General features: G+C 38.4%; 1 protein-coding gene across 1 annotated transcript in view; it reads right to left on the reverse strand.

The window, feature by feature from the left end:
- LOC145497039 (intermembrane lipid transfer protein VPS13A-like) overlaps nt 1–27,592 on the reverse strand; it is a 71,285-nt gene that overhangs the window by 11,390 nt on the left and 32,303 nt on the right. The window contains exons 42-79 of the mRNA XM_081476829.1: nt 26,434–26,518; nt 26,294–26,344; nt 25,267–25,397; nt 24,531–24,703; nt 24,180–24,268; nt 23,341–23,624; nt 22,771–22,893; nt 21,679–21,831; nt 21,025–21,118; nt 19,368–19,745; nt 18,500–18,883; nt 17,518–17,895; nt 17,183–17,244; nt 16,834–16,953; nt 16,397–16,525; nt 15,308–15,457; nt 15,138–15,218; nt 15,019–15,060; nt 14,320–14,469; nt 13,548–13,625; nt 11,277–11,363; nt 10,490–10,641; nt 9,048–9,156; nt 8,285–8,416; nt 7,868–7,954; nt 7,360–7,479; nt 6,919–7,017; nt 6,531–6,629; nt 6,005–6,109; nt 5,817–5,903; nt 5,610–5,675; nt 5,056–5,184; nt 4,169–4,302; nt 3,675–3,801; nt 2,685–2,804; nt 1,882–1,991; nt 1,288–1,444; nt 308–442 (exon numbers count right to left, since the gene is read on the reverse strand). Of these exons, the coding sequence (XP_081332955.1) occupies nt 308–442; nt 1,288–1,444; nt 1,882–1,991; nt 2,685–2,804; nt 3,675–3,801; nt 4,169–4,302; nt 5,056–5,184; nt 5,610–5,675; nt 5,817–5,903; nt 6,005–6,109; nt 6,531–6,629; nt 6,919–7,017; nt 7,360–7,479; nt 7,868–7,954; nt 8,285–8,416; nt 9,048–9,156; nt 10,490–10,641; nt 11,277–11,363; nt 13,548–13,625; nt 14,320–14,469; nt 15,019–15,060; nt 15,138–15,218; nt 15,308–15,457; nt 16,397–16,525; nt 16,834–16,953; nt 17,183–17,244; nt 17,518–17,895; nt 18,500–18,883; nt 19,368–19,745; nt 21,025–21,118; nt 21,679–21,831; nt 22,771–22,893; nt 23,341–23,624; nt 24,180–24,268; nt 24,531–24,703; nt 25,267–25,397; nt 26,294–26,344; nt 26,434–26,518 (5,190 nt within the window). The remainder of the gene's footprint in view (nt 1–307; nt 443–1,287; nt 1,445–1,881; nt 1,992–2,684; nt 2,805–3,674; nt 3,802–4,168; nt 4,303–5,055; nt 5,185–5,609; nt 5,676–5,816; nt 5,904–6,004; nt 6,110–6,530; nt 6,630–6,918; nt 7,018–7,359; nt 7,480–7,867; nt 7,955–8,284; nt 8,417–9,047; nt 9,157–10,489; nt 10,642–11,276; nt 11,364–13,547; nt 13,626–14,319; nt 14,470–15,018; nt 15,061–15,137; nt 15,219–15,307; nt 15,458–16,396; nt 16,526–16,833; nt 16,954–17,182; nt 17,245–17,517; nt 17,896–18,499; nt 18,884–19,367; nt 19,746–21,024; nt 21,119–21,678; nt 21,832–22,770; nt 22,894–23,340; nt 23,625–24,179; nt 24,269–24,530; nt 24,704–25,266; nt 25,398–26,293; nt 26,345–26,433; nt 26,519–27,592) is intronic.

Raw genomic sequence — 27,592 nt, forward strand, 5'->3', positions numbered from 1 at the left:
ATAATACGCTACTATGGTGTAAAATCTTTTATGTTGTGTCCCTAATTAGCAGAAATACTAAACACCCCCAGACACTTAAATAAAGGTTTTGTTGTTGTTGTTGTTGTCGTTGTTGTTGTTCAACTTACAAGAAAGGTGACAGAGAGCTACATTTGTGGATGGTAATCTCGGCAGTTACGACAGATCCCCTGATGATGACTGTCGCAAATTTGGTTAAAATAACACCGCAGATTACCTTGAAGATTCAAGATCTTCCCTGGACTGATTTCATCTTTTTCGTAGCTACATTTTGGCTCTTTTCTCTTACCTGAACTGAGTTAATTTTGGCAAAGAAACTCATTTCGTTTGGTGACGCAAGGTACTCTAGAGACACTCCTGGTGTAAAAGTTCTTCTAATGGTCTGACGTGTGGGTCGCATAATTTCCATCAATTGAAAATCAACCTGAAATGGTCAAAACACAAAATTAGAGGTAAAAATTACACCTAAGGAGGCGTTTCTTTGGGAAAACCCAAGATTGGATTCTTAAATCCAAAAACAGATTTTGTGTTTCTTTACCAAACAGATTACTCCAAGATCACTAGGATCATGGTGCATCAAAGGAACCGAAGAATCCTAGCTCAGAGTGGATTTTTCGCTTCCTTTATCCACATTTGATGCGTCAATACATACAAACAAACAAAGAAACAAACAAAGAAACAAACAAAGAAACAAAGAAGATACCGTTGTACGCTATTGTTCACATCACGTTACAATAAAAAGATCTCTCCCACATTGAAATTACATTATTAAACAACATAAAACGTTCCATTTGGAAAGTACGAGAACTTTCTTTTGATTACCAAAGCAAATTTCATAAGAAAGGATTCTTCATATGCCATTGATTCCTTTTCTAAACTGGCGTCCCGAGGCACCATATTGCACCGAAATACCTGCACATGATTAAATCCATGTTGGCAAGATAAATTTTATTTTTAATGTTATTAATTTAAGTTTAATTTATCAAGTTTAAAGAAAGACAATCATGACCGTGACAGTGTTTCGATATCTGATTTTGTTTGGCATAGATTTTATGGTTTTATATCTCTGTTTTCTCCTTAGTTTTAGTTTCGGTTGAGAAGACGTATCAAACACTCAAGACAATGTTTGATCACATTTCCAAACACCTCAAAGGTCTCCAAAAACACTCCGCTACGCGTCGTATTTTCAACTCTCTTCTCGGAGTTTGGAAATGTGGTCAAAGACGGTCTTTCGTGTTTGATATATTACTAAAGCACACTGTTACTCACCTCCAAGTCAGCAGACTTGTAGATATAACTCGGAGTGGCTCCCACAGACAGACCTCTTTGTATTTCAGTCCAAGCAGCTTCCAATTCATCACAGAGGCGCACCTTGAGAGCCTTCCATCGTCCTTTCTTTTTCTGCTCTTCCCAGATAATATCGCTCCTACAAAGATAGAAAAGCCACAAAAAGACCCAGTCTGACAACAGTTTGATCACTGTCATCATACATTTACAATTTTGTACAGTCTTAACCACTTTAATCACGTATAAATATCACATTATTTTTCGCATGACCTCAACTTCGCAAACTCCAGGGAATTTTATTTCATTAAATATGATTTCGGTAATTCCGTAGAAGACACTAAATGGGATCAACATTTGTAAAAGTTATAATGAAAATACCTGAAGGTGAAGTCGATAAGTTTTAATGCTTTTCGAGAAAGCTATAAGAGCATGTTCAGATGCAAAAGACCCCAGATGCAAATCCTGTATGTTTGACATTTTACATGACTGACATTTTTGTGTGATTCTGACCAATCAAGTTCGTTCACAGTCCCAACAATGACCAAGCAACTTCCAACAAAAATGTAAAGTTCTTACGGTCTGATTCCAATGTAGGCGACTTCAATACTCTTTTCATTGTTGACAAGAGACAAGCCAACACCCTGAAGATCTAAAGTGATGCGCTGGGACGGGCGTTCTTTTTGTTCCTTGACGAAGAAAAATACAATAAAAACAAAACTCAGACCATAATGATACGAACGTTCAAAAATATTTATAGTCCTTTATTATATAGAAACGAGTGCATTTACTGGGAAATACACCACTCGTAAAATTCACACGAAAGCCCAGAGCCTATCGGAGTGACAATGCCCATCGCACTAAGAGTAACAGAGGTAGTGTTAAAGGCAATTGAAAATGAACTACCAGTAGTGTCTTATTGATTATTGGTTATCGGATAATGGTACTAACCATTCTTATGACAGGCTAAAGCGAAGAAACCTAAATGTATCCTCAGATTTGGAATTCCAATGTGACTAGAACGACAGTTTGTCATGACAAGCTTCAACCTCGGTTTAAAACAAGCGGGTAGCTGATGGGAAGCAACCTTTAAATACCCAAGGGACGGTTTTCCTTGATACCCCCCACCTCCTTTCCGCCCTCCCTCCCTCATTTTTAGCTAAGTTATTTAAAGGGCTTAGTACATACCCCACACCACCACGTCGTTTTTTCTTACGTACCACTACCCCATCCCTGACCAAACCCCATACCTCGTTTTGATTTTGAAAAAAGGAGGGCAAAGTAAGGAAAGTTATGAAAAAGCTAAATTTCACAAGACACTTAGACACAAGACACATCAAGTGGCCACTCGTCCTGTTTATCAGAACACAACATGTACTTACCAGTTGTGCTCTGTAAGCCAGTGTAAAGTCATCAATGATAAGCAACACACGCTGCAGACCGTCCAGGAATGCCGCCCAGTAAAACTTCTTACCTTCATGCTCAAACGCATCATAACCTGTCTATAATATTAAAACACAAACACAAGTCAGCACGGACGTCACTTGAAGTGTAGCTACAGGAGAAAAGATTAGTGAAACTGAAAAATTACGGCAGTCAAATAATCACTTGTACATTCCTTTATCATTTGACACACAGATCACAATAAACACCGAACATCATTCAAAGTAAGTTGCATTCGAACGTGAACTCGTGACGCTAGAAAAATCTGACGGCGTCTAAAATGCACACATTGTAAGTACTCAGACTTTGACGCTTAACTTAAGGGACCAGGAAAGTTTGAAAGTAAATAAGGGATCCCCTTGCCGGGCTCGACCTCAAACTTCTATTCGAGCCAACGATTTCATTTGTAAAAGTAAGAGGCAAGGATGGACATCCTCGAACCGAACAAAGCGAATACGAAATATTTGTAAAGCAGTAATTATAAACCCAAATACCACAGTGGTACACGTAGTATAGACTTTGAAACATATTGCTTGATGAATGCCATGAAGTCATACTAACAGCCATAGAGGAAGACACAGTTGGAATTCAAAAAAAGACGTAAAATATCTCCCCCCCACCCCCTTTTTACAACCCTTACGCTATAGCTTAATTTGCAGCTCTTCATGTGTGGGTTATTGTCAGATATTAACTTGACATGAAAAACGTAAGAGGAAAAAGTTGCAAAATTTGTAGGGGTGGTTGATCAAGTCTCATATAAGAGAGAGGGGGATATAATTTTATAATTTAAAAAGACAGATCTATCTAAGGCCTTTTTGCTGTTCATATTTGATACAAACTGACAAACTATTGAGCATGTAATGGTATTTTGTGTCACATGGCACTCTTGGGAGTGAGAGAGTTAAGCAATGACAACACAATCTACACACCTTTGACAGGTCAGTCTTGATTTTCTGTTCAGAACCTTTGACAAACCAAATGAACTCCTTTGCGGAAGAAGGTTCATCCCAAGCGAACAACACGCACTGGTTAGGATGTAAACAGTGCTCCTTGCATCTAAACAAAACAAAGAGAAAAATGTACATTCTTGACAACGACTCGAAGGCTATGACTATGACTTAAAATACTGAACTAGGACAGCCGTTTTTGTCTTCCTAGAAATGTGTTATTACACTGCGAAACTGCCTCTTGTGTTAGTTTTTTTGTGTTTGTGCTTGTTTTCTTCTACACTTCCTTTTTACTGATTGATTTCTATCATTCTGTGTTTGGCCCTTTTTGTGGACGACTAAGAAAGTAGTCATGTGGTCCATGATTAGCAAACATTTTTCACGTTATGGATGCACGCGGGAAGTTGGGGGAACACGAGAGAAGGAACGCAACTGTAGCTATCAACATGGCTTACAACAATGAATGAGTGTTTTACCCAAGCTGTTTGTAGTAGACTTCTAGCTGAGTACAGTTCTCTAGCCTGACGGGTGCTGAGCCAGAGAAGTATGGAGTGATCGTTATGATAGCAGCTGAATCTTTGGTCAGCATGTCAGCACACACCGCTCCAATCTACGAGACAGAGAACAGCTTTAATTAAATGTCTGTGTATTTCTGACACAGTTTCCTCAAATTCATTAATAATTCATCACGTTTAGAAAAAAGGAAATCGTGACTGTGGCGGTGTTTGGATGTCTGATCTTTATCAACATATATTTTTATGACTGAGAAGTTATTTCAAACACTCCACACAGTGCTTGACCACATTTCCAAACACCTCGAAATTCGTCAAAAATACTCGGCTGCGCGTCGTTTTTTCAACTCTATTCTCGGTGTTTGGAAATGTGGTCAAACACGGTCTTTCTTGCTTGATAAATTACCTATTATGTCTACTATAACTGATTCTGAACCTTGCTAGCTTCGCTTTCGAGTGCGGCGCAGTGCAAAGCCTACGCTAACTGGAAATTTAGTACAAACTGCACTGGGAGTCATGGCAAGATAAAATACTGTTGGTGGGTAACTCCACTGAACGCTGCACACCAACAGAACAGCGTGAATATGACGTTAAGGTCTTATCCCATGTAATGCTGTGTAGCTAACACTACTGACAAATAACATTGCCCTATAACGTATGTTTTCTTTTTTTTTTGGTGTGCACTTGTCCTTAAACAGTTTTGTCGCTTGTGTGCGCCTGGCCAAGAAGGCCTGTAGGCGGCGAGTTAACAACAAAATACTCTACTAAGAGATATGAACTAAAGAAAGGGACCTCCTCCGCCGGCTCTATGAGTTTGTATATTTTCTACTTTTTGCCTCCAGATACCTCACCTTGCCGTTCATTCTGAGCAGCACTGTGACATCAGGTTCAAAGTGAAAGCTTGGTGAGATTTCTTCACTGTCACCAACTTTGATGGTCAGATCCTTTGAAGGAAACGAAACTGGCCAGAATGGTACGCACTAAGTGAGGAAAAAATATCTCATTTTTAGTAACCCACACGACAAACGTTGTTTTCAACTTAACAAATTGACTTCAGTTGTTCATGCGTCTATGCTGTTATTGATCATGAATTACGTCATAACATTGTCAATGACGTAGATGTGAAAAAAAAGCCAATGAGCGCGCGAGAATTTCTGCAGTTTTTATAAAACATGTCTTCATTGAAAACAGCTTGATGTAAATTCTCAGAGACCTTCTCTTTTGGAAAAAAGCTTTAAAATCTCATGGAAAAGTCTAAAGCACGCGTCCAGATTAAACTGCTCTGATCTTGATGATACAGGATAATTAAAGAACATGAAGAAATTTCTACGGCAAGGAAAGGACCAATAACAAACTCACTGGTGAGATAGGCGCAAGTTCTAACAAGGATTCACGGTAACCTTACCTCTCCTGGTTGAACTGTTACCCAAGCTGCCCCTTGGCCTTCTGAATCTGAAAGCGACACTGGGTACTGAAACAGGATAAAAGAGCATTGAGCAAGGAGAGTATTCAGTAAAAAAGCAACTTACTTCATTTTGTTTTCAGTGCACAAATATGCGAAAACTCAAGTAACACCGTCAAAGAGAAATAACTTGAGAAGAGTATTTCTTACCTCTGTGTGGTTGTTTATTAGGTGGAAAGGTGTAAACTCCACTATCTTGGTTAAACTAAAGTAGGATAAGGTAATCTGCGTACCGACCTAGAAAGGAAGATGAAATTAAAACGTCGGTTAAGGAAGGTAAGTGGGATATGTGCACTTGTCGTGGAAAATAATAACACTTATTGAAACTGTTCACTTACCTCGTGCAGTTTCCCATTTTTCTTGACTTTAAGATCTCCACCGCTGCCTGCTGCATCAAGAGAAAACTTGTTGGACCATTCACCAGCGGCCAGACGAACACGGGCCTGTCAAACGTTAAGCAAAAGAGAACCTTTCAAATAGTGAAATATGCGATATCTGGGAGGGCACTATTATTGAATCGTTTATGTGTAAAGAACGGTTCAGTACATTTTTGAGGGCGGTACACGTTTCCCCATAAAATGATCTGACCCTACGTTAGTGTTCAAAACACTTAATTCTTCTCACTGTTGACGTCTTAGTAACTAAATGTATTGGTACCAATCACGTAACTGTTTGCCCTACCTGCGTGGTTAACTCGACATCTCACAAGCTGAATAGTGCTTAGTACATGGGATAAGGCGATGGATGAACAGAAGGCAAAGTTAATAACACATAAGCGTGAGAGGACAATACCCCATATAAGCAAGTTAACAAATTGAATTTTCATTGCTAGCTACTTCATTCGCATTACAGCTACTACCTTACCGTCTTCTTGGTAAAGAGATTTCCTTTCCCACGGTAGGAGAACATTACTGGCTCAGTCAATGAAACTGGATGAGGAATGACAGTGTCGTCATCAGAAGCCTGAAATGCAAAGGAAAATGTCTGGCTCACGAATAAATACATCTCAGACAAAACAAATTAAACCAATTAATGAACACCTCTCCAACTCATGTTCGATAAAGGGCTTTCTATAGAGATAGTTTGGGGACGTGTTAAGTTGTGGGGTTTTCTTGAGACTGTCAATGTTTCTTGGTTCCTATTACATACACACGATATGTGGGTCAGCCACAGTTACAGTTCAAGGGGTAAACTGTCTCTAGAGAGAATTATTGAGCCCATGTAGTGCTTCAAACTAAATTTGCTTTAGTACCATGTATTCGAGATAAAGTCCAGTCTTGTTCACCATCCAGTACGGACTGTACAGAGTGATGTTCATTGTGCCTTCAAATGTGGCGAACACTCCCAGTTCCTACAATAGAAGGCGATAGTTACGTACATGAATAATTGTTCATCTGACATCTATCCTCCGCTATGGCTCCTTGAGCTCGTTTAGATGAAAATAAAATAAACAAAGGTGTGCTTATGCTTAGTTCCTTGCCCCCGAGTAGGGGATAGGGCCGGAAACAAAGGTGTAGAGTCATAGTATTTCCCTGTCTCAATAAATTGACCATGATAGCACCATTGCTTTCTTGATGAAGGACTAGTAAGTAAGATTCAGTGACATCAAAGACAATTTAGACAAGGCACTTATTCCTATTCTCTACACGTTTTAAGTTTAAAAACTCTTCGATGTTCTTACTGAAAACCTTACCAGGGACTTCCCATAAGCAGCATCCAAAGGAGTTGGCTGCAAAGTGACTGTTGTAAGCTCGTCCATTCCCTTCCACATTTCAATTTCTCCTTTCCACATGCACCTCTGATAGTCGTCAAGCTAACAACGCAAATGTACGTAAGTTATAAATGTCTTAGTTAGTTTAAAACGTACTTACGAGAGGGGACGCTTGTGACTGTTGGTGGTGATGGTGAAAGTGCTGACAAGGGCGCTATATGTAAGGCGCAACTGAATTGGATGTATAGTAAGAGTTCTGCAGGAGAGTGTCTGGGTTCACTCACAATCACAAGAAACAAAAATATTGAACCATTTTCGACTCACTATACTACGCATACATTCAAAACAGAGATAAAAGTAATAAACCCCGTTATTCCTACAAAAATTGAAAGGAGGATCGGGTTTCCCAGCAATATTACAAGTGAATCCGTCGTCACGAAAAAGAATCATCAGCAGCTCTGAATTAATTAAAATTTCGAAAAACAGTTACCTGGATATAGAGAATGACCTTTCTTGAGAGACTGACAGAAAACAAAGGCCACTTGTCACCACCCTTGAGTTCAACGTAAGGCAAGCCCTGACAAAGAAAAAGAAAAAAAAACATCTAGTGGGAAAAATATCAAACTACAACCTTCGATACAGATTACATTTTCAATTGCAACATGAAAGTAAGAGGATCAAAACTCCAAAAATATTACCTCACAACCACACAGTTCATTTCACCACAGGACCTCTGACTAGAGGTTAGCATTCGAAATATCCAACCAACAATTTTTTTTCATCGGTCCATTTACCTTCCAACTTCAAGTTGACAAGTGTTTTACTTGCCGACCGACGTAGCACAATAGTTTCTTTAAAAACTAACATCTTTGTCTCATACAACTACATTTAATCACTGTCTACTTACTGGTGATGCATAGTGGATGCTATAAGGCAAATAGTTGTGAAGAATAGCCGGTGGGTAGATGTGGAGTACGTAATTTGGTGCGTGTTCCAAGGATCCATGCACTGCACTGTAGGACACTTGCTCGCAATCGACCTGAAAAGGAATGTAGAGAAAAAATAGTATTAAAACTTGGTAACTTACACTTGTAGTTAAATTTGTGGCACCATAATGACCACTATTTATCACAACTGGTAAAGTACCAGTGTGCAGAGTGGAAGATTTTAGCTCGAGCACAAATGTGGGACTTCGATAGTTTTGGTACATCTACTGATGATTACATCTCTTGTGGCCACTCTGCAGTGACCGCTATAATTGAAGGGTAATATAACACACCCTCTTGGAGAGACTACCTGTTCACATCCAGTTGTTATAATGAAGTGTACGTAATATCAAAGTATATACAGTGTCTGGTGCCTTCAAGGCAGTTCTAAGTCTTAATGTACTAGTTACAGGAAAAGCCGATAGAGCTAAACAATAAGCTAAATTTTTCTCCCATATTTCTCAGACAACACAAATGATTTCAAGAGAACATATCAAGATGTAGATAGCAACCGACTAGGTAAAATCTTTTTAAAGGAAAATGATACACATTTACGTTTTTTACAAACCATGTTTTGGTCAATTGTCGATGATCTTCAATAGTACTTGAAATCAACAATATTAAACATTAAAACATGTTCAACCCAAAAAAATATAATGGTGTCGACTTGTACACGCTATTTACCTCAATATGAAAAGGTGGTCCATCGCCAGCTGGTGGTGGGCACTTTACAGAAGAATGGCCTTCAGACGCGAGCTTGTTCCACAGTAGGGGACTAGCACTCTCTCCATACCTGTGGATAGAAAAGCAACAGTTCCAAGAAGTAAAGGGTGATCGTCAATAGAACAACCACCTTTTATGGTCAAGTGATCTTTAGCTGGCGTCATCAAGAAGTTTGGTAAACAACCTTGATTATCCTTATTATATTATGAGAACATGAAAAGTAGCAAGGTAGAGACAAGATCGGCTCATGTTATATCTGCATTGAAAAATAAGAATCTGAGGTAAGTCTGAATCTGAGTAATTAAGCAGTATTTCAGCCAGAAAATTTTACTTGAGGGCCAAAGTGGCCCCTGAAGATCTTTTTTAGGGGCAATTTTTTTAGGAAAGGGGCCAATAAACTGAAAGCTACAGAAGGAAAAAATGCATCAGGGTACCAAGGAAAATAAAGCAGTTCATTAGGACCTATGATAAAATTTAATAGTAAGTGCTTTTTGAAGGGTTTCTACTCAATAAAGTTTCTTTTGAGTCAGATACTGGTATGAAGGATCCCTGCATTGCAAGAGAACAATCCTTAGGCCTACATGACGTAGTCAATGATCAAGGGTTTGCAATGCATTATAGGGCGATTTCAAACTCGGTCAGCCATTTGGAAGTTTTCCGATATGAGAGAATCAATACAGCAAAGCAAAAGGACGGATTGACTTCTTTTCTTACGTTAAATGTGTTAGAAACAAAGATCTTTCAATATGATTTTCTGGAAGGACATAATGTGTGACAAAATAACCATTATTGATCACACTGTCAACACAGAGAAATGTAGTCGTCATTATGCCGTACTATGGCGACTAAACCAGAATTTTTGGTCGCCAAGGATGAAATGCTTGTTGCATTGGCGACCGTATCGATCACAATTTCCAGCCCTGGGATGGCTTTTAAAATATTATGCCTGTGTTAAGCCTGCAGTCTTGTAAAAGGAATGGGCCAAATTGGCCCTTTTTTCGTTTTTCTGGGGGCCATCTGATTGTAACGCGGGATTCCCGCAATGGCGCGCTCTGGCTGAAACACTGTTAAGGTTTAGGAAAATTGTTTGTTTCCCCACCAGCATTCCGAAACCTAGTAGAGGGTTTTCCTCCCCCCTGGTAACGACTACTGGCATGTTACCAGTCACAACAACGACTATTTCACTTTTCCCACACCCTTAGGTCGTTTTAGAAACTAACTCCCAAATATGGTTTAGAGAGCGATAGGAACCAAATTAGTTTTGTTTGAACAAAAAACTCCTGCCAACATCAGCCTAGAGCTGAAGGACACTTCCACAATTTAATAAAGTGATTTATTTTATTTTTCTATTTTCTTCTTCAAAACCAACACTAAATTAACTTTGGATATAATTTTGTACAAACCCAAATCCTGCAGGTCTGAGGAAGAGTGCTGCTTTATGAGCCAATATAAGAGGAACATTGAAAAGGCTGTCAGGCTGAATAGTTGTGACACGGGAAAACTGTTCATCTTTCTTGCACAACAGATCCATTGGAATTGGGAAATGATTGTTAACCTAGGCAGTTCAACAAAGTAGTCAATGGCAGGTCTGAAAATGATAAAATTTAGTCTACCGACCTTTATCTCAGTTTATCTACGTAATACCTCAATAGGCCCTATTCGTATTCTCGGTATTGGACTGGAACTAGCTTGCAATGGAGGCTCATACGGGAGGATATCATTAAAAAGAGATTAATGTCATTTGCATTTGAAAAGACTCCACGCATTAGCCTCAGTTGCAAGCTAGTTCCAGTCCAATACCGAGAATAGGAATATGGTCTATTGGCAGCCTGGCTCCACTAGCCCCACCCCTATGGTTATTGCGGGCAGCCAGTACTATATTTGATTTAATTGTTGCCGATAACTTATAATGTACATTGTAACTATGAGTTGAAATAAAATGTTGTTTATGATCAGGGTGATCATTTATCTCACAGACTCTCCACACTGATACAGAAGTTCAAAGGGATTGGAATTTCAGATGCCTGTGGTGACTTACAGTGAGTGAAGGGAAGATAAAGGAAAGGCAAAGCAAGGGAAACATGTTCCAGTTTGATATAACAAAAACCTCGCAATAATGGCTGTTGTTACAGGGACACAATATTCGATTTTTACACCTTAGCTCTGAGCAAACCACTAATGTGTACTGACCTGTAAAGGCGACCGTATGGTTACTGTTCTCTGACCATCTCCACTCTCAACTTGGACAACAACTGACGTAATTAATCCTGCAAGAAGCTAATGGAAGAATGAATATTTAAAATATGATTTTGCTCGATATTAAGCACATTTGGCGGGGGAAGTGATTTAAAATCATTGTATACAGCAGCAGGTAAAAGTCCTGCAAAACAATAAGCAGGTCAGCAAATAAAGAAAAAAAAACGAAAAGAGAACAAAATAACACTGAAAACTGTAGAAAAAAAAAGTAAAAAAAAAAAAAAAAAAAACATGATGAAAATACACCACCACAACGCAATGTAACAAAAATGATAATGACGATATGCCTAGGAAATGCGATTATCACTGCAGCGGCAAGACAAATGAAAAGGTTGTACCAACAACCCCTGAAATAAAGACATGTTTATAAGGTTAGGAGTAAAAGCCAGAATTGAGCCCAGAAAAGAGTTTTAGAAAGAAAGCCAGTTTGTGTTAGGCTGTGTTCACACTTGGTGCCAGAGTACGATTCTCACTGGGCACTGATGTGAACACAACCTTGTTCCAAGTATTAACACCAGAATTCGTTTTAATATATTCATTTATCAAATCGTTTTAATATATTTATTTATCGGTAGTAAAACTAGCAACCTTTGTGGCATTATAGGTGTTGAAAATGGAATCCCTAAAATATTTCCCCACTGATTTCTTATCAGTGGAGTGGGAACCCTGTTTTAGGAATTCCATTTTCAACAACTATAATGCCACAAGGGTTGCTAGTTTTACTACTGATAAATAAATATATCAAAACGAACTGATGTGAAGACACCCTTGTTCCAAGTATTAAACTCCAGAATTCGGGCACAGTGCGTGTGACCAGGTGCAAGGTCTCCACCTTGTACTTGGGTACTTAGAGAACCAGCGTCTGAACGCAACACAATTTTGTGCTGGTGTCCAGTCACCAGTGCTCCGGCACCAAGTGTGAACGAAGCCTTAGAGGCCCGCTTATTTACAGTACTTGCCCGTCACCTTATCTGGGTCAACATCCGTTACCAGTACCAATTCATTTATGGTGCTCATTTCTGGCAATAATATGATGCTTTCTACCAACTGAAATATAAGAATACTAACTAAGCATGCATAAAAGTTTATGGTGAGGACCACTGGTAAAAATTAATTTTGTATTTTTGTTGTTAACTTTGTAATAGCGGTTTTATTCATTTCGTTTGGCACAGCTAGGATATGTCTGGGAATGAGGTCACATGTCATATTCACTTATGAAATCAACGTTTAAATAACTGTATTAGTGACATGCAAAATGTGAAACTATTTGGATTAAAACCAATATAACAACACAACCATCGTTATCTGTTTGTACAAGCCGTAATTTTTCAAATCTCATTATCTCTTAATAAGTTTTATTTTTATTTCTATTGCTTTTTTTTAATTTTTAAACCTTATGACTGAAAGCCTGCCAGTCAACTAAGAATTATCAAAACAATCTCGAACTTTGTTATTTTTACTTGGTAATGTGTTTTTTCAAACTATTATTTTACAAATCATACAGAAAATATAGCAATTTTTGCATGCTTTTTACTTGATTTATTAACCAGACAAAACAGGGTTAATGAAAAGACTTTGACAAGTTTCGGAAATATAAAATAACATTATACTGGCTACTGAGATTGAGGAGAAACCTTAACCAATGGTTCAGTCACGTTAATATATCGTAACATTCAGTTCGATGGTTTACAGAATTAAGATTAAATATATAATAGGTTACTTCAAATACTTTTGAATTAAAAGATCATTGTATTCTTCCTCAAATGGAAAATAAAAGGATTTGCAATCACGACAGAACCAAAATGATTGCAAACTAGTTTGATATGTATTTTTCGCTGGATAGGGAGTATGGCAATCAATCTGGAACAAAGACAAATGCAACTCAAACTAGTTTAACATTATTTTGATCACGAACTCATTTTTAACGACAACAGATATTTTAATTCCTCATTGTCCAACAAGTTTTTAGAAAAGATTGGTAATCATGTGAATTAGGTAGTTCATGCAGTGGAATTGGTGTTAATTTTCCTGTTTTTCAAGAACCCTTCTTCCAAATGCGAACTGCTTGTTATTGACTGACAGAAATGAACGGCATTAGCCTTTAAAACAAAGTTCACTGAAATTAAGGGCTTTTGTATGTAAAAAAAATCACTTACATTAAGAGATAATGAGTCATTACCGCATGTCCTTATTGGTCTTTCTTACCTTTTTTGGAACGACATTGTGCAAAATAACTCGTGCCTGTTTTACAGAAATGGTCTTCAGTTCATGATAGCCTTGCACCTGGTGATTAAAAAAATGTTTTAAATTACACGTTTAAAGTCCTACCAAAAATGCCTCGATGCTCTATTGACCAGCAATGATGCACATCTTATATGTCTAACCTAGCAGATTCAAACTCAGATTCAAGTTCATATTCTTTGATTTGTCCATTTTTTGCCTTCATAGCAGACTCTTATGAGTTTGATCTTCCATTATTGGTGTCGTTTAATCCTCTCTGGTAGCTCTCCAAATTCCATTGGCCAGTCTGAGGCTCGACCTTCAAAGGCCAATTGCATCAATGGGACGCGCCTGCAGGGAATCACGGTAGTTGGATTCATCAAAACAAATATCCTGTCCAAGATGATGAATCCAACTACCATGATTCCCTGCAGGCTCGTCTCATAGAGGGAATTGGCCATTAACAAAAACAAGTTACAAATTATCAGTAAAAACACTGGAACCACGAACAATGGCCATTTCTTAGGTTTGTGCGTTTTTTCAATGACACTTCAATAAAGCTGTTATTATTTATAATTTATCAATACGAGCTTTTCAAATAAACAAAACGAATAGCAGTTTTACTGTTCATAGTTCACGTTCATGGTTCGAGTGTCCTCACTACGATGTACCACTATGTTACTCAATCCTTTTGGTTACAGACTGCAACGTTTTTCCTGCCTAAACTTGGAATGCTTCAACGGACAACTAGTCTCACCTCGACACCAATGCTTGGTCCCACACCAGAGACGCTACTCCCTCTCTCAAATCTGCTGCTTCGTTTGTCAACTCCCTTGCCAAATCGAAGGGAAAGGTTTTGACCAGGGGGAATTGCAACCATGCCATCTTTATCAGCACTAGCTGGAGTCTAGAATAAAAGAAACACGTGAATAAGTGTGCAAGCTGCTGCCAACAAAAAATTCAAAATGCACTCATGCCAAAGATTCTGCTAGAACAATTTTCAAATGTGCTTTGAAAATTTGCCATTTGGCAAGTCCGTCAGTTGATTATTTACTCTTAACGATTGTCTACTTCACAATGAAAGGAAACCCAAGACTATATTTCTCTTGGGAATCAAAGGGTTAGATACCAATGGATAGTAATATTGCATATTTTCCATGCGGGAAATAAATTTGGCGTGGCTTGATTAATGAAAATTCAAACATTTTATAATGGGCAACCGTTAACCACAAAAAAATTACAAATCAAAGTTTTCTCTATGCTTGCAAGCACCCACTGCCAGAAAGCAATCAGCAGCTTAATCATTTGGCAATAACCAGGCAAACATTTCTTAAATTTGAACAAAGCTTTCATTCTGCTGTTCAAATCAAAAAGCAGCCGAGTGTCTGCTAAATTTACCAAATTAAACAAAGACAAAAACACAGAAAATAATTCACACAACAATTGCATAACGTACTTGAAACTTGTTTCCCGGTCGAATTTTGACTTCCATGCCAAGCTGCCAAGAAACAAGAAAAGATGCTTGTCAGATTACCAAAAAATGATTGACAAGGATTTTAACCAGTAATTGCAAACCTCATTCCATATCTGAAAGGGTGGAACATCCTCCAAAGCAACCACTCCTGTGCCTTCCAGAGTAACAGCCTCTTTAAAAGCCTACAGATGTGAAAAGGTACCTTGAGATCTGGGTAACACGCACAACACTAACATACACAAAATAATAAATTCCATTTTTTTTCACGTACTGCTCCAAGCTTAGTGAAGACATCCAGACATGTTTTTGTCACCGTCAGCTGCAACTCATCCTTTGATCGAACTGCCAGTGACATGGCTGCTTCAGAACTTTCATCCAAATTGCTGCTATCACTATCACTACCACCATTTGCCAGTGAAACCTGGGGTAACATCACACAGCACAAAAGAAAAACGGATGACAATAAAAAAAAAAGAAACGGCTCATAACAGATGAGCTGGTCTCGGAGCTTTAATATTTACTCAAGCACAACGAGACGTCAACTTTGTTCTTTATCTTCACAAGCTAAAATTGGTCACTTCAATTATCTTCCTTTTTAAATTTTTGAACGCCTTCAAAGAGGTCTGAAAAGTCGCATTATCTACACCACTCAGTAAAGAACGTCTGCACCAGGGTGGATTCAACGTTTCCTTTTCAAAGGAGACATGTTTGTCAAAATTAATTTGACAAACACAGGAAGCAGACCATGAACAGACTACCGTGTAATCCAGCAACAGTGGTGATATTCTGAAGGGCTTCGTTCACTTAAGGTGGCTCAAAACATGTTCCAACACTTAAATAGGGTTCAGAGCCACCTTAAATTTTCGAAAATTTAGGGTGGCTCTGAACTCTACCTACAGAATTTTTTTTAAACTTTGCCAAAAGTTGCGTCTTATCATGCTTATCAAAACTTGATAATGTAAAAACATTTCACCGTGCTGTTTTTGAATTATGAGCCCCAAAAGCTGTAATTAAGGGCATTTTTAGGAGGTCATACTGTTGCTATGGTAACCCATTGTGTCACGAAAATGATAACAGGGTGTTTACCAATGACTGGGCAGTTTTTTGATACCATGATTGTAGCGTCAAGTGATAAAGAGTAGTTATCAACGAACCATCAAAATCTAAGTGCTGAAAATTGTTTTGAGCCACCTTAAATCTCCAATAGTAATAAAGTACCATCGTAATAGAAAGAGGCAGTGCATTTACGATCAGTTTAACTAACAGACTAGCTTGAATTTCGCTTTATTTTAGGCTCCTGAAACAAAATGATTTACTCTGTTTCAAAAAATGTATTCTCTAGGAGCAGGAGTTATCTTACGTCAAGATTGAGTTCCCAATGTCGATAAACACCATTTTCATCTTCCACTGGTTCAATAAGAGGCTCCCATTCAGACACATTCTCGTTAAAGTAGTTTCCAATTACGTCAACTCCTGCATGGACTGACAACTAAAATTAACAAAACAGACGTAAGTGTGTTCAGCGTCAAGAGTTACAGCAGAAACTTAAACATTAAATTTTTATTAATATTTCTTGCAAAACTCTCCCTGCTTTGACCTAACGCTGAAGACCAATTCAGCACTCAAGAGTTACAGCAGAAAATTAAACATGAAAATTTACATTAATATTTCTTGCAAAACTCTCCCTGCTTTGACTTAACGCTGAAGACCAATTCAGCACTCAAGAGTTACAGCAGAAACTTAAACATTAAAATTTCTATTAATATTTCTTGCAAAACTCTCCCTGCTTTGACTTACTGCTGAAGACCAATTCTTTACTTCTCCTTGAATGGACCCATCAACAGATAGCAATGGAATGACTTGGCCGCCAAACATACCCTCTAACTTGATGTCAAATCCTTCCATTTCAAACATCAACTGAAAAAATATATCATGAACAAATGATCTACTTGTGTTTGACTAGATTCATTAACTGATCCTGGGAGATACATGTACAAATGAAAGTAAACTTCCCTTTGAATTAAACCTTCCTATTGGCTGACATTCTGCATCGTCTGATAACAGTACTGACGATATACAGGTATCTGTAATCATGTTTGTAAAATACTGATAAGTAACATTCATAGCTCTTTAAACAAGATTTTACCAGTTCGGCGTTACTGCTAACATCCTCTTTGGCATTAATGTGATCTGGAGATTTCTCCTCGCCTAAAGAAACATAATGCAAAAACGCTAGTGTGAGCATCATCAGGATTGAGCTGCAGAGAAAAGAAAAAAAGCTGAACGAATTTATTGTAGCTCTTTGACTCAAAATAGGCCATTTCCGAGGTCCAAGTCCTCGTGCAAAGCTTTTCATATGAAAATTACTTTGATTTGTATGAAAATGAATCTGTAGGTGAAATACATTTTGATATGAATGGAGGTTTCTTTTTGAGGCAAAAGATAACTCACAAATGGCCTGTTGCATCGCAACAAGAGTACCTTCAACGTGAACCTCTTTGGGTAGAAGTCTTAGTTGATAAAGTGAATCCCATGTCTCATCGCCATCATCAAGCTTTACATGGTACTTTGGTTCACTAGGGTCGGAGGCATCTATTTTCATCACTGTAGAACTGTAATACCGTGGTTTCTTCTTGAATTTGGCTATCACTCTTGTTCCAGGTTTGATGTCAGCAGCTTTTGGTGGCACATCGGGAATGACCTTACGTGATGCATCCTTCATTCCGTAAACAAATTTGTCTCCATCATACAAGTCAACGTGCAATTTGGTTCCCTTGTATGACACAAATCCATGGTAGTACCGTATTTTAGAAGTATGTGCCCACACTACTGTGCCAACATCTAACACACCTTCTGGAACTGAAGGAGAAAAACACACAGAGGGATTACTAATTAACAATTAGACCGGTAGCCCGTAAGGGCTACGGGTCAATAGTTAGGTGAATGGGCTATTGACCCGTGGCCCTTGAGGGCGAAGGGTCTAATTGGTTTAGTATCACCCAACTCGTCGGACAGAAAAGGCAATAATACAGTTAGCAAATGCAAATGCATCAATTTCGCTACTCGAGGACTATTACTAATAGTCCTCTAGTAGCGTAGCCAATTAAAATGCAGGATTTGCATTAGTCCACTAGTTGGCTGATACTAATCTCCATTATGAGATGCGGTTAATTAGCTTTCTTCTTTGATACATTTGTTATGTCAGCCCTCTTATAGAGGGACTAAGGGTTGGCAGAACATGGGCTTAAGAAAGTATTTATAGGTTTACGGCATATATATAAACAATGTCAGGGTACTTAACCTCGTAAAAATCACAGAAGTCCATGTCAGTAAAAGAAACTCTCAGTTTGGCTTTAAACCAAGAAAGAAATAAAAACAAAAAAGAACAGCTGCAGGAAATTAATAACTTATGATCTTGTTTCTCTTTCTTTACAATGGGGCAAGCATGTAACACAGAACACACCTTTAACTTTCCTTGTCATCAAGATGCGGATGTTGTTAACGCTGAAAACCCAGGTGTCTCCGCCAGAAACGAACCTGACACGGTAATAATACTGTCCTGTCTCGTCTGATTTCCTTATTTGAACAATATTCCCAGCCTCCCAGAAAAACGTGTCATAGGTGGCAATTACTGTTCTTCCAACAGTTAAAGACGCCGGATCTGGTACAACGTCCGGTACAACTGCAGCACTGTCATTCGCGTGCACTATTTCAAGGCCAACAGATTCACCGTAAATTCGAATCACCAGTTTGTTGTTTGTTTTGCTGGATACAAAGCCTTTCCTGTACACGTCATCTTTGCCTCTCACGAATAAGATGGTTGACACTGCAATCTGTCCTTTTGGAACTAAGAGAAGAAATAGACTTTAGTTATATTACACCATTAAATTAAATCGCATTGTAATGAAGCAACTCTCAGCCTCTCTCGCATTTTCTTTTTACACTCAAGGTGACAATTTAGTCGTCTGACTACTTCTAATGACTTTCTTCCAACGTATAAAAATGCCTTGCAGAACCCTTTCTTGTAGAACTATTAAAGTTCCATGCGTCTTATATTACGACTGTGGTTAGTAAACGCACAAACACACAGTTTCGTAAAGGTTTTCATGGCACCTTACAAAAACCATTGTCAACAACTTTCCCTCACCCAACCCAGTGTATTTAATGTGAAGGATTCACACATGCTGACCACTGCAAAGGTGAGAAAACTCGCAAAATTCATGCGAGTGCTAGTGTTATGGCAACATTGATTTACACTATGCCGATTAATATTACGCCAACATAAACCAACAACATGGCTTCAACATGTAGTATATGAACAAGTCCAATACCTCCTGGCCTGCTGGTGGTAAGAATGCGAATCTGTTCCAAACTGTTCCAGTGTTCCACGCCATCCCAAAATTCAATCAAAAATGTTTTCTTCTCATTCTCCTCTTTTTCCCGTTTAACTTTTCCCTCGGAATGCGCAGATTCTTTTGGACGCCTGGCCACCACTTGTGTGCCGACAACTAGATCTTTGGGGTCAGGATCCTTGTCCAGGACCATGGCGGTAAGGTCATTTACATCATAAAACCAGGACTTGGCATTATCAAACTGAACATATATCATGACCTCCATGGCCGACGAAACAAATCCTGGATCGTAATTCCTCTGGTTGGACAAAGATCTGGCTAATACACGTCTACCAGGGACCAGCTGGTCTTCTGGAACTTAAATAGAGAAAATTTTGCGTTAATCTTTAGTTAATCAACCTCCCCTTACTTTTCTTAAAATAAGGACAACAACAACTTTGTGTGGCTGAAAATGGGGAAGTGGGTGAACGAGTGCTCAGTTAATATTTTAGCCCCATGAACCCCTGGAGTGTCAAGAAAACAAAACCTACAGTCCAAGGAGATGTAGACTGTGGATGGAGAGAAGGGAGTAAGCCTTCACTGAGGGCCACTGTAAACATTCCTGGGTAGAGAGGAGGGAGTGGACCTCCACTAACCTAACTTCAGGGGGTAAAATTGGAGGGAGTTGGCCTCTGAAAATCGAGTCTATGGGGTCAAGAGTGTGACGAGAGGAGCACTTCATCCCCATTCCCGTGTTAATTTGACCAACCTAAACAGAACTTGCAAAAAACGGTAACAATATAAACATATATATAAAAATATAAATTGTAAATTATGATCTCAAGTATCTATTACTGGACTGGCAGAGTGTTCTAATCGACATAAACAAACCTAAGCGAGTTACTTAGTTCCTATAGTTCGTTCAGATAGGTAACATACTTAAGTGTCTCTGAGAATCGTAAAAGATCCTTCAATAAATTGACATGTCTAAACCACCTCAAATGTGGTATGTAATTGCTCTAAAAGTTATAAATGTTCGTTTTGGTAATTTTAATTCGAGTGTACACAAAGAAACCTCAAAAGAGGTACTTATTTCAAGTGTCCCATTGCTCATCTTAACAATTAACGCATCTATTAAATACAACTAAAAGTGGTGCTTGAACCCTCAAGATTTACTTGTTATGCCAGGAGTTTTTATTAATTGTGTACATTACAACTTAGGAGTAAAACTGATGTCGCCCTACAATTTAAGTTGTATTACAAAATATCCTAGATGATTGGAAAAGCCCTTAGGCAAACTATATTACTACGAAGACCTATGAGTGGGCAAGTGCTTTGGGTGGGTGGGAGGGAATAGAAAATATGCTGGACAAAATGTCCCACTGTAGTCTATCTCATGTGAGAGCAAAAGACAGTGGCCAAATTTAGCAAGCACGTATCAAGATGCTAAAGTTCGCTCTGATTGGGTGGTTTTCAGGATTCTCACGTGAGGTCATCCAAGGTCGATGAATGCAGGATTAGCAAAGCACATAGCTCAAAATAGAAACACGACTTGTTGATTAACTGAAATTTATTTCATATGTTCAATAAATTGTGATCAGTCATTAAAAAGAAAGGCGATGAACCACACTGTCACATGTGATGATAAGTGTCTTACCTGGGGATAAATACCATCTATCCTCAGTTGAGATTGGCTTTTCACTCCAAAGTTCAACTGCATTTTCAGTGGTCTTCTTTTCGTCATCTTCACTCTGAGATGAAACAAAATCATAAGAATACCAGGGGATGAATGAGCTCAAACAGCGAAGCCTCCAGGCAAAAGACAAGAGAACATCTTTTAGATTGAACAAATCGTTACAGTGACCAATGACCTTGACTACATGTTGAGGAATATCATCTTTGGTATCAGACGATATTCTACAAAATGCTGCAGGATTATTTTCAGATGTAAGTGTAAAGAGCTACTTTTGACGTTTAAATGACTTAAATACCTCAGTGGGTGTCAGGTAACCAAGGGGCATTTTATCGTACCATGTGTTACTGGTTTTTAAACTGAACTCCAGATCCAGAAATTTGAGGGGTTTGCGGTCTGGCGTATTCCCATTGTATAGTGTTCATGGACAAGACACTCTACTCATAATTATATTTTTGCACAGGCGACCGTCAACCTCACAAAATACCGGGAGATAACCGTGGTGGACTTGCAATGTCCAACACTGTTAGTCACTTTGCTTCATTTAAGAGAAACTGGCGCGGTAAGCACCTACCTTGCAAAACGCTAGGCTCACGAACAGAGTTACCCGATACAAACCTTGGCAGGTGTTAATGACTTCAGACATGCGGTCAGCGTCCTTATGGTGGGTGGAGAGACATGCACGTAAGCCATTCCAGTTGATACATCAACCTTCATGCTACTGCCTTCTGGTACAGAGCTAAGAAGGGAAATTTGGGACAGCTGGAGAACCTACCAAAAGCACAAAGGGATCAATGGAAAATCCCGTCAACGATGCCATACGATCAATTTTTTGTGCGTCCTTGTACTAATATTGCAAAACAAATGTTCTCCTATTAGGCAATAGATCTCCCTTGCCAAAGAAGTGAAATTTTACTATCAGAACAACACTCTGAGAAATTTGAATAGTAATGCTATCATTTATTACAACACTATTAAGGTAATTCCCCTGAAATAAAAACTGTCCATAGATTTGTGTTCAAACTTTGTCCACTGAACATTTATCATATGAGAACTTTAATTATAAAATCAAAAAAGGGGGGTGCCCATGCTCGTTAAGGAGTAGTGAGGCATTGAAAATGTCCCATTTTAGCATTATTTAATGCTTATTTCAAGAACGCATTCCGAGTCATTGTAAACTCTTTGTGAGCCCAGACTCATGAAAACACGCCTCAAACTACAGTCAATACTTGTGTCGGACACAAATAAACTTTTTAAGTTTGATTTTGACAGACAGCTGAATCCTTGTTAAAATATTGGAACCAAATTGCTTGCCACGGCTATCAAACTGCAAAAAAGACTACAGTGCAGCTGCTATTTTCCTTATTTATTCAATTTTCAACTATAGAAATCAGATCAGTCTTTTCTCACGCAAAGCTAATGATTAGTTGATTAAAATGACTGGAAAAAAATTTGGGGTGCCCGAGCTCGTTAGCGAGCTATGGCCATTTTTCAACTGACAGAACTCAATATCAAGGCAAATCCGCCATGTTTTCAATGTGCGCGTGCACAAGCGCGCGCGAATGACGCCATAAATTATGCACAGTAAGGATGCGCAATGCAAATGTGAGGAATCACCTTAATACTCAACTTCTAATGTACTTAATATCTCCCATTTGTGCAATAAACTTAGTTCATGTCAAACAAATAGTTGTCTGAATATTGTTTTACCCTTGACTTTGTTGACTTTCTCTTATCCTTGTCAAAAGCCGCTGAGAAAATGATAACATCCGTAACAGATCCAGCCATCTTTTGCTGTCCATAACCCTGGACAAAGTGGAAATCAACTGCACTCTGCAAGAAAGACAATAAGAAAGTCATTTATACATAATGTCGATAAATGCTAATAAGCAAAGCGATTAAAAATCCTCCTTTGTGTATGTTACCAAAGGTAAATACCTGCGAAATTAACATTAAGACAGTTTTCCTTAAATTTGTGTGACATCTACTTAACATGGGACATTCAGTTAAAAATATTTTTTTTAAAAAATCTTTCTTTATGTATTTTATTTCTAAATTTTATTTTCTTTCCATAAATTTCTTTAATTTAGTTCTCTCCACATTCCATGAACACCTACAGACAAAAACCACAGAATGCTTAAATGTGAGTGAAAAAAATAATATTTTCTGTTGGTAACATCGATAGAACTCTTATGTTTTTGTATTTGACTCGTTTTATTATTCTTAATCCAAATGGACACTAGTGCTTTTGAAACTAGCTGTTGTGTGAAGTTTACTTACCTTTAAGAACAAAGCATTGGTGTCCTTGTCTTTTGCATCTGCTAGCAAGACAATCTCTGGGTCTTTGATGGAGATCTGGACGGTAATTTGTGGAGGGTCTTCGTCAGTGGTGTTAACTGTGGCTGCAGGCTTGTCCTTGGTGGCTATTGCTTGAGACTGTTGAGGAGCGAGTGGTACACCAGTTACAGGCCCATCACTGGCCAGAGCCGACATGAACACGTTGGACAGAACCAATAGAAACTCCAGGTTAACTATCACACGGAAACTCTGTATTTCCATCACAACTAAACACAGGATCAATAAAAATGCCAACGGTTAGCTCATGCTTTGAAATTGTTTTTCAAGGATAAGTAAAAATCGTACAAATTCTAATATTTCTGGACCCCACAGTATGCTGTGCTGGTTCCATGTTATAACCATACTTCTCATTATAACACTTCATATGTCCCTTCATTTCCAAACTCGAAGTAATAACGTTTTCATGTAATAAACATATGTCATTAACCAAGAGCTATTGCTGTACTAAGAGAATACTGGCCCTAGGTCCATTAAAAAAATGAAAACAACAAGGTATTCAATATTCTCCAAGTAAAGCCTGGAGCAAAAGGGGGTGTAATGAGATGCATTTAACATCATGGGTTGCAGGTATGTCTGTTGCCAAGAAAAGGGACAGATAAACTCATAAAGGCAACGTATCTCTGGCCCAATCCTCCAAATGGGGGCAAGGAACTGAAAAAAGATCTTGAGCAAGCTTGGTTGAGAAGATATTTATGATTGATGATTGAAAAGAGCTGCAGACGCTGTAAACGCAACAAAGCAGTCCACATAATAAAACATACTCGTCTTGTCTTGAGTAGCAGATTGTTGAAACTGGATGTCTATCATGTTCTTTATTTCGCTCGATCCTCCTTCAAAGCTCTCAATCATCCTGCAAACAATAATATATTACCTTATGTGGCGAAATGGAGGCATTCACATTGATCAACATTTTAACAGATAGAAAAGGCTTGACCATGGTTTGTTCTGTTACAAAGTCCGAAAGGAAGTGACAAGAGCACAAAAGAAGTGAGGCGTGAAACACAAACCGATAGACGAGTGTTTGTCCAATTCCAAACCAGCATGGAGGGATGTCTCAAACCAGCTTTTGATAGACAGTCTAAAATAATAATAAGATCTGCAACATGTCCTACCGTGTAACTCCCTGTTCACTCTGTGGTCGTTTGTCATCAAGAACGCAACTCGCTAACGTGACACTGGCACTTATTGAGGAGTTCGACTTGACTTTTCCTGAGGCCGCCAATTGAACGAGTGAGAATTGCCCCAGACAGCAGTCAGGCTCTCCGGAGGACTTGTTACCTGAAGGCTAATAACGCAATAGTGTAAGGGTGCGTTCCTTTGGAGTGATCTGGATCAGGATCAGTGATCCAAGATCTGTCTGGATCGTGGTGCATCAAAGGAACCGATGAATTCACTCTGGTCATGGATTCATCGGTTCCTTTGATGCACCAAGATCCAGACAGATCTTGGATCACTGATCCCGATCCAGATCAACCCAAAGGAACACACCCTAAGAAAACAATGAGGAAAAGACACTAATGAGAATACAAAAACATTCACACCAATCATTCTAATTACATGAGAAAACAGCAGGATTTTTGAAAAATGTTAAAGAAACGAGAGCCACACCAGTAGACATGCTAAGAACGTTTCATTGTCAAAAAACATGAAATTTAAATCAAAGGCATCTGAACATAACAAGTCTACTGTGCAAAGACCTGAATAACACACACTGTGGATTGACTGTGGTAGTTAACAGTGTATCTGTAGTAAAAACATCTACAAAACCACAACACTCTAGACAAAAACTGGTTTTCACTAATACTGAAGTTTTCAATTACATGATGATTGTGCAATGATATTAGTCACCTTAGCAGTTTCCTTCCAGAACACTGCAGCAGAAACCTCTTCAACCTCAAATGAAAATTTAACACTGTCCCATACATCTTCCCTTGAAACTGGAGCTGCAACACTGGGGTCCTGAGTCGTGACTTCCGCATCTGAAATTGCACATATTCAGTTTAGTAGGAGTAAAGAGAGTGGAAATGGTGTCTAAAACATTGCGTCATAAACAGTTAACCTTCAAGTGACAGAAACGAGAAAATCCTGGTGACAATCTTATGTAGGTTCAGGGTGTGTGTGTACCAAAACAAGACATAAACTTGATTTCTTTAGCCTTAGAGAAAACATATTTAGGTCATGATGCAATCTTATCCAGTTTTGACCATCAGAGAATGCGCTTATTTTTTGGCTTCCAGTGTCAAGTCATAAAATACAAAGTTAAGTTGCACAGAATCTCGTACATTACAGAAATGCACGTCGCAGAATCTGCAGGCTACTCTAAAAGCTTAAAGTAATCTTGCATTTCCTGAGGTGTGTGGTCCCATTGTGTCAAGGATATTGTCAAGTACGTACAATAAATTATAGCCACTGCAAACACAACGATCAGGTGGTAAACTCTCTTAAAAGGCGACTTCCATCTAACTCCAGTGATTAACTTTGCATTACAAACATACAAATCACTTGAATTGTCAGAAAACAAAACTTAGAGGGTCTGGGGAGTGCAATCGTTGTCTAGAGTAAAAGCAGACGAGTTTGGAGGTCTTTTTTTAAATATTCATGACAACATTACAAACTCCAGCACCTATATGTGTACAAAACATGTACAAAATATTCCATGTGAAAAATAGATTGCTCTTAAAAATCGCTTCAAATAAGGATGGCCTAGCTTTCATCTCGTTAAGTGGCAGGCTTCATCCTTCAACTCGCAAAAACAGTTGCAAAAACTTTTTGAGGCAAGTACTACAGTTAGATAATCACAGAATCTGTGGAAGCTGACACGTTTGAGCTTGTTCTAAAACAAAATCAAAAACACTAAAAATGCAAATACTCTTACCAACCATGTCCTTAGCAATGGGACTGATGCGTTCTGCAGCTTGGGATGGTTCTAAAACATGAAGTAAAAATATTGTTAAACGGTTTTACTACGGTTCCACATTAAACTGAGTAATTCAATTTCAAAAATAAATCTTTTACCTGCTTGGGAAGAAGTAACACCTTCACTAAGATTCTGAAACAATATCCCAAGCATAGTTCTGGTGTCATCTTCGCCAGCACACAACTGAAACGGAAACATCCAGCAATGCTAACAAGTTTAAGGTGGCTTACTACAGTTTTGATGGATTATAATAGCCCAACTTCTAACACTTTTGAAAAATGTTCCACGATGTTTTTCCTTTCTCTCTTAAGTCTTTTACCATTCTATGTGAAACTTGAACAATTAAACGTCAACAGAGGCCAAAATGAACGACAAAGTACCTAAGAAGAGACTGGGCACTAGTAGGTTAAACAACGTTTTCCTCAAAATTTACCTATATGACCCCACCTCAAAATTTCAGGAATAAGAGATTGGCTCTGATTTGACATTCATGCACAGTAAAATAAAAATCTGTAAGGCAGATTTTTTGCAAACTAAGAAAATGAGAAATCAAAAATAGCTCAAAATCTGTCTTAAAGATTTTTATTTTGAGGTGGGGTCATACGAGTAAATTTTGAGAAAAACGTGATTTAACCTACTAGTGCCCAGTCTCTCCTTAGGTACTTGTTCGTTCATTTTGGCCACTTGTTGACGTTTAATTGTTCAAGTTTCACATAGAATGGTAAAAGACTTAAGTAGACAGTAAATAGAGAAAAGAAAAACATCTAGGAACAATTTTCAAAAGAGTTAGAAGTTGGGCTGTTTTAATCCATCAAAACTGTAGTAAGCCACCTTAAATGCAGCCAAATCCGCGCACTTTAAAGTTTCTCTGATTCTGCAGAATATGTCTACTTAACCCAGTCTTATGTAAGTGATCAGCTCAGAAATAGGGTTGTAGTAAATACTGTGGTTAACTTGATTCTCTGTACATCAGCTAATTTGCAGCCTAATCCTTTTTAAATCGATGCCTACCAGTTAATGATATGTGCAAACCTACTGGGATAGACTTGGGATGTTTGCAGGAAAGGCTTACAAAAATATGAATTACGGCCCTTTCCCTGCATATCAAAGAAAAGTATTTAAAATAAAAATATTTCTGAAGCACACAGGTACATGTTTATACATAAAGATAGCAACCATGTATTGCATTGTACCGGACTACAGAATTAGTAGAAATCACTGCTCTTTTATCAACATCAACTACATGAACAAGACGTG

The sequence above is a fragment of the Orbicella franksi genome, chromosome 1 (genome assembly GCF_964199315.1).
Source record: "Orbicella franksi chromosome 1, jaOrbFran1.1, whole genome shotgun sequence".
In the NCBI taxonomy this organism is placed as follows: domain Eukaryota; kingdom Metazoa; phylum Cnidaria; class Anthozoa; order Scleractinia; family Merulinidae; genus Orbicella; species Orbicella franksi.